Source organism: Corvus brachyrhynchos, unplaced genomic scaffold (assembly GCF_000691975.1).
Source record: "Corvus brachyrhynchos isolate BGI_N302 unplaced genomic scaffold, ASM69197v1 scaffold101, whole genome shotgun sequence".
Lineage (NCBI taxonomy): Eukaryota > Metazoa > Chordata > Aves > Passeriformes > Corvidae > Corvus > Corvus brachyrhynchos.
In genome coordinates, this window is record NW_008237239.1 from 2485002 (window position 1) to 2492046 (window position 7045).

Below are 7045 nucleotides of genomic sequence, written 5' to 3' on the forward strand. Positions count from 1 at the left end.
GTGTGGACAGCCAGGTTGGGAGCAAAGTCCCTATTCCCAGCTCCCAGTGTTAAAAAAGGCACACACTTTTTCATAGTCACCCAGGAGCCAAGGTCTGAAACAAAAGTCACAGTTACCCACCAGCCGATAACCACTGTTGAGGCAGTGGATGTTTTGACATCAGCCACAGCCTTGGAATCAGTAGCAAGACTTCTCATAAGCACTTTTATTTTTCTAAAAGTACTATTTTTCACTGGAAAAATCTCGCTCGAATGAAGCATTTCTACCTGGCTCTTCTAAATACTGAGCTGGAGCCTGGTACACCATTAAAAGAAATGCTGTAGGCTTCCTGAAGCCCCCCCAAACATCAGCTTTGCCCTTTCAATTTGATTACCTGACCTCACCCCAGAAAATCCACTTTTTTTTCCCCCTGTGTAAGCTTAGAGAGAAGAAAACAAAATCCAGAAGCCGCCGGGGCCGGGGCCAGCTGCAGCAGGCCGGCCGGCATTGGATACGGGGCTGGCGGGGGTCCAGCTCCCGGCGCTATATAGGAACGAGGGAGGGAGCTGGGCTGCAGACGGAGCCTCTGCTGCCTGCTTTAGCCATCACTCACACTCTTCTCACGGCCGAGGAAACTACAGCCTGCCAAGATGTGCAAAGGATTAGCAGCGCTGCCCCACACGTGCCTGGAGAGGTGAGAGTGGCCGGGATGTGCGGGCTGCCAGCGGCTGCCTCCCCGCAGGGCTCTGCCGGGGCGCCTGGGGGCACAGGGGCTCTTCCTGCAGCACATCCCGTGATGGGCATCTCTTACGGGGACTGGGATTATCCAGCTCTGAATGGGGAGGGAAGGGAGGCTTGCTGGGGGTGGCTCGGTGGGTGCTTCGAGTGGCTGGGATGCTTGGTGGGATGAGTGCTGATTCAGCCCCAAACTCCCCACTCTGCCCTGGCAATCTATCTGCTGGGTGAGTTTGGGCTGCTCCAAACCCACCCCTCCACTGTTCTGAGCAGGAGTGCTTTTTCCTCAGTTTTTAATTTCTGCAAAGCATGGGGGAGGAGAGGAAGAAAAAAGCAGGACAGGTTTCACCTTTCTGAGGTGAAAACAGCCCTGTCTCCAAAGTGCCTCAAAATCCTCTTTTAATTGCCTGCATGTTGCTCACATATGGAATAGCCAGACCTGGCCCCTCTCATGAGGCTCACCTCTGTGCAGAGCACCAGCTCTGCCCCCCTTGTGGGACCCATCCTCATCTTCAGCCCTATCCACCCTGGTGCTCATCCCAAAACCTGCACCTGATGGTGGCAGAGGCTCTTCTCAACCCCTGGGAGCCCAGGCAGGTTCCAGCCCCTGGCCATTTCCATGCTGATTGGAACTTGCCCTCTCCTCTGCTCCCACAGGCTTTGGAGGGGGTCCAGTGAGAAGCAGAGGTGCAGGGCATCTGGGTTCTCACTGCAGCAGTAGGGCACTGGATGCTTCACCTAAGGAGGAAACTTAGAAGACTCAAGGGAATCCCTCAATGAGGATTCCCTCATGCCTGCAAATGCCTTAGCACTGGTTTTTGGATGAGAGTGACAGTGGGAAATTCACTGCCCTGAGGGGAGTTCCAGAGAAGTTCCAGCCGAAATTGTGCCATTGGGGGCTGATGCTGCTTGCCCAAAAGGCAAATTCTCATCACAGGCACGAACAGGAGCACAGGCCTGTGACAGTTTCTTTGCTGGAAACTTGTCTTTCAGCCATCCTCATGAATCCGTGCTCACCTTGCCACGGGCAGCCAAGAGTGCTCTTCCAGTTGTGGTTGGTCCACATATTTCTGTTCTGTCACCCTTGTTGTCACTCTTTTGACACTTTCTAATACTAAAAAACTTTCTTAAAAGAGATTTTCTCCCACTGCTGCTGTGCTGATGTTTTCATATGCTATGCCCTCAAATCCTCACTCTGGAAGGCTTCACTTACACTTAGAGACACAGAATTAGGACTGCATTTGTCCCATGTGGCTCACCTTGTATTGCTCTACGAGGCTTTCCAGCTGCTTCCCTGCCAGGGTCATGAGACCCTCCTGCAGCTCCTCACAACTTGTCCCCGAGTGCCATACCCAGGGGCTGCAACATCTGCTGCTCAGCTGCTGGCCCCCTTCTCCCACTGCCCGTGACGTTGAACAGCACGGTCCCAGCCTGCGTTCCCCCAGCACCATCCCCACGCTGTCACCCATGAACTGACCTTCCTCCTGCAGCTGCCTGGGGTCTGGAGAGCCCATCCAGGGTCCCCTGCACACCCAAGGGGCTAGTACCCCCTGACTCTCCCCACAGCACGTGTTTGCCAGCCTCTTCAGAGAGGCATGATAGGTTGAAAGGAATCTCTTCCTACGGCCAGAGCTGCCTTGACTCCTCTCCAATAGACCATATTTGTCCATGTGTCCACCACGGGTCTGACACAGCTGCCACTGACATGCCCACACAGCATCACACTTGCAGCTTTATGGCTCCTCAAATCCCCTCTGGAGCCTTTTTCCCTGTCAAGGGGCACTTCCTCTGGTACCTCCCTGCCCTTGGGCACAGCATCACCTTTAGCTTTCAGCTATGGCTTTAAACTCCTTTGAGCTTCTATTTTTGTTTTGGTTTTAAAGCTGGAGTCTCTCCTGGCCCTCCCCAGCAGCCCTTCTTGCTCTTGGTATGTTTGACAGAGCCCATATTTTCTATTAATGCTTCTTGGAAGCTATTTCTCAGACTTTTTCTTGGCTTGCTCCCACATGTTCTCACAGTTAACCTTCCACCGTTTACAGTCCTCTTGCTTTTTCTCACTCAACCATAGCTAGGGATTTTTTTAAAAGATGCCTTTTTTGTCTACAGCTGCTTTTTTTTCCCCTGTTGTTTAGCCTTCCCTGAAGCCTTGCTTGAAAGCTTGTAATCCATCTCCTGGAGGACGCCAGGATGGTGTCTTTAAATAGCCCTTCCCTCCCTCAGCCTGCAGGCTTTCAGCCTGCTCCTGTCCTTCCTTGCTTCCTTTTAACAACCGTCCTTATCTCTGCTGTCTTCACAGATTTCATGAAGGTCCCACTGCCAGGGAATTGCTCTGGTGCAGGGGGGAAGCTCTTGCTGCTTTCCCCACACCTGCAGGGCTCCAGCAGGGTGGGCACCCACTGATGGTCCATTGATAGCACCACAGGATGGGGCCACCCGAAGTGTCCCGTTGGGAGCAGCAGGCAGTGGAGCTGCGAGACAGGTCCAGCACAACTTGAGGGAGGGGCTGGGCTTAAATGAAGCCCCGCTCAGCTGTGTGCAGGGTGTGGGGCTCAGCTGGGGCTGCTCAGGGCCTCAGTGCCCTTGGAGGCTGACAGCTGTTGGCCATAAGTCACTGTCTGAGGATGGGAGTCAGAGAGCAAGATTTTGAACCGGGTCTGAGCACTTGTTGTGTGAAGTCACCTTCAATTGCATCCAGACCTTGTGCATGTCTTGGCCTCATCCACACCAGGGCAAGGGCTCCTCAGGTGCTGCTCAGACAGCAGCAGAGCCCTGGTCCTGTATTCCCACCTCCTTGGGTCATCATGGGCTATGTTTGACTCTTGGTGCCCCTGCTCCCAGCACAGCTTGTGTTATCCCTCTGCCTGCTCGGGAACTGCTGGTATCCACTGTCCTTGCTTCAGAGGTGGACAGCCCCCTTGCTCTTCCCCCCTGCTCCTGCCAGATGAATCCCTATGATGTGACACATGGCCCAGTTGCTTGGAAGAGACTGTCCCTGCTGCACAGCACCTGGCACTGGCTGTGGCTTGACCATGGCAACATCCCCACTCGTCCCTCCTGAGCTCTGAGCCGTGGCAAGGAGTGGGACAAGGTGGCACCCAGCATTTCTGCTCAGCCCCTCCTGAGAAATGCTCCCTGGGCCCATGTGTCCCCTTCCCCACAGGAACCTCTGGCCACAAGCCCAGATGAATGGGAAAGCAGAGCCAAGGGAGAGGCCGTCCTGTCCCCTCAGCTTTCCCGTGGCACCCACTGCATCCACCCACTGCTTTGGTGCTAACAGGGCTGCAGTTCCTGCCCACTTCACCTGCTCCCCATCTCTGCAGCGGTGCCATCCCCACGGGTCAGGGCCATGCCAGGGGGTCCCAGTATAGCAGTGCTGGCCAGCGGGGTGCCAAGGGGCAGCTGAGGCATGCCGGAGAGCCAGCCCCAGGACATCAGGAGCCAGCTCTGGCTCTGAGCGCTTATCTGCATTTCACGTATTTACTTACAGCGAGACGAAGGGCAGGATCCCTGTCCCAGACACCTCAGTGTGGGAGCATGGCAACCTTGTCACCCTTTTCCTGAGGTCCTGGGCTTTCCAAGGTTCAAGTTTTCTCAGAAGTACCAGCAATCGAAACTGTCCCAGTGGCTGCTGATGTTGTCTGTGAACAGTTGGGTTTCTGGGTGTGCGCTGCCCCATGCCCTACACCCATGGTGGGCGGTCTGTGCAGCCCCAGGCTGGGCTGCTCTCTCTGGCTGGTCCTGCTGCCCACATCCATGCAAGGGTATCTGGTCAGAGGTAGGTTTCTGCAGCAGAAGTGGGGGGCAGCTGGCAGGGAGCAGAGCAGACACCCTGCACCAGGTCTCCAAATGTCAGCCATGGGGACTGGCGGGTGGAAACCAAAACACAGAGAGAGAGTTTTACAAGGAGGGAAAAAAATCAAAGGAATTGAAATGAAATAGCAGACATAGCAAGGGAGTGATATCCCCAGAGAGCTTGTGAAAATAAACAGCAGAGAGGAAAATTGCAGGGAGCCCTGAAGACAGGGAGCTGCAGTCCAGCTTTGCCAGCCATGCCGAAAGCTCAGCCCAGTCGGCCTGTGAGGAGCAGTCTGTCCCCTCTCCCTCATCTCCTGTGCCAGCAAGATGACCTGGAAGCCACCAAGTGTTGCTGTTCCAGAGAAAAGTCCTGTCCTGCAAAGATGGGGTTTGGGGGGGTCTGTTTTCAGCCCTTTATTTCTTCAGCCTCATGCAGCACACCTGAGTGTTCCCTGCAAAAGCTCAGCTTGCTCTTGCTACCACCCTTGAGCTGCAGCAGAGGGGAGCCTCCTCAGCAGTTTTGGATGCTCAGGACCTAATTAATAAATTGTATTGCATGAAAGGGAATGTTTTGGGAGACATCTGGGCCTGATGTCAAGCCTCAGGACCTGCCTTTTCTCTGCATCCTCCAAATGCAGGTCTGGAGTGTGGCCTCGGTGCAATGGGAACTGGCACTCAGCCTTTGACAGTCTTCAGCTCCTGAAACCTTTCTTCCCCCTCTGCCCAGAGAAGGCAGCACCCAGGAGGTGCCTGTTTATGGGACCCTGACCATTGCAGATATAAGACTTATCTATTACTGATAAGCATGCTATGTATCTATACCTATAAGCCTCTGAGTGCTGTCAGCAGTGTGGGGCTGGTGGGCACAGTGTGGGTTGGGACCGTGAGGCAGGCAACACCCAGCACAGCACCCACACAGCCTCTTCTCCAAAGGCGGCTCCTTCTCCTCCTCACCAGCACTGCTTCAAGCTCATCTCAATAGAGACTGAGTGCTGCACACATGTCCCTAATTCAGCCCCAGAGCAGCCTGACAGCTCTGCTGATACAATTATACTGGCCACAGATGGGGACAGAGCGAGGAGATCAAGATCAAGAGCTGCCGCTAATGCGCAGCGCCTGTTTTGAAACGCCGCAGACAGGCACAGCCTTTACAGCATCAGGGTCCATTTGTTCATCTGGAGTTAATTACAGTGGGTGCAGGGCAGGGACTGTGAGTGTCCCACTGCCCCGTTCCTCTGCCTGACCTGTCTCTGCTCCTCCCCTGCTGCAGGGCCAAGGAGATCAAGACGAAGCTGGGCACACTGCTCCAGAAGCCTGACTCGACCATTGACTTCATCATCCCTTACCCTGAGAAGCCGGAGAAGCCACCCAAGGCCCAGAAGTGAGTACTGCACTGGGCTGGGCTGCAATAGTACCTGTGCCCAGCCAGTGGGGTGGATACAAGCCCTTTTGGGATGCAGAGGAGCTGAAGCCCTGCTGTGGCCTAGCACAGCAGGCTCTACATGGCAGGCAGCTCGTGGCATGCTCCTCATGACCTGCCTGCTAGGTGCAGGCTCAGGAAGTTATGTCAGGGCAGCATGAGACATGTCAGGCAATACAGCTCTATGGAAACTAGATTTCCCATGGAAACTCAATTTTCTTTTGATGAGATTTCGTGTTATTCGATAAAGGTTTTCCCAGAGGCATATGGCACTTGGACTTCTCTGAGTCACCTGCCTTAGCCCAGAGGTGCCAGCCTTCACAGCCATCTGGCTTTGGGGTGGCAGCGTGTCCCTGAGCTGGGTGCACAACCTCATGGCACAATGCCTGGCTCTGGGCAGCTCTGTGATGATGGCATCTCCTCACCTTATGGCCTTTGGCTTGACCACTGCTCTCCAGCACTGGGCTGGTGTATAATATTGGCTTATCAACATTATTTAAAGCATATGAAACATTAATTATTTTGCCTGCTAATCCAGGGTGCGGGGGTGATATGCAGGGGGACATTTGCCAGCACAGTGCCTGCCAGCCACAGCGCTGCCTGGCGAGAGCTGCCCGTGCCAAGCAGGGCTGGCAGAGCCCGATGGATTGTGTGGTCCTCACTCCATTGCTGCCATGCCCCAGATGCCTCTGTGACAGAGACACATTTGTCTCCATCAGCCATCCCCGCAGAAAGCCGGAGAACATCTGCACTCCCTGCTGTCTGGAGGAGTTGTTTTCTCCTACGCTGCATCGCTGCGCAGCCCTGGCATCACTCACCTGTCAGCATCTCACTCGCAGTTAATATCATCCCTGGGATATTCAGATAATGGGAAAGTGAATTTGGTGGTTTCCAGGAAATCTGGATTGTGTTAGGTTGCTGCAGTGATGCTCCTCCTCACTGGGGTGAGAAGTCACCTGACAGGAACATGGAGGCAGGGAGAGCTTTGATCCTTGAAGTGCAAATGCAATTCGAGGTCCAGAAAGTGAAGGATAAGAACCCCCTGTCGTGGTCCCTGCTGTTGGGTGCTGGTGGTTTGGTAACAAGTGAGGGCTGGCCTCCACCCTGAGCAGGCCT

General features: G+C 54.5%; 1 protein-coding gene across 1 annotated transcript in view; it reads left to right on the plus strand.

Annotated features, from left to right (window-relative positions):
* Window positions 1-542: 542 nt before the first annotated feature.
* RGS5 (regulator of G-protein signaling 5) overlaps window positions 543-7045 on the plus strand; it is a 12277-nt gene continuing 5774 nt past the window's right edge. The window contains exons 1-2 of the mRNA XM_008630197.2: window positions 543-673; window positions 5780-5890. Coding sequence (XP_008628419.1) covers window positions 630-673; window positions 5780-5890 — 155 coding nt within the window. The 5' untranslated portion in view covers window positions 543-629. The remainder of the gene's footprint in view (window positions 674-5779; window positions 5891-7045) is intronic.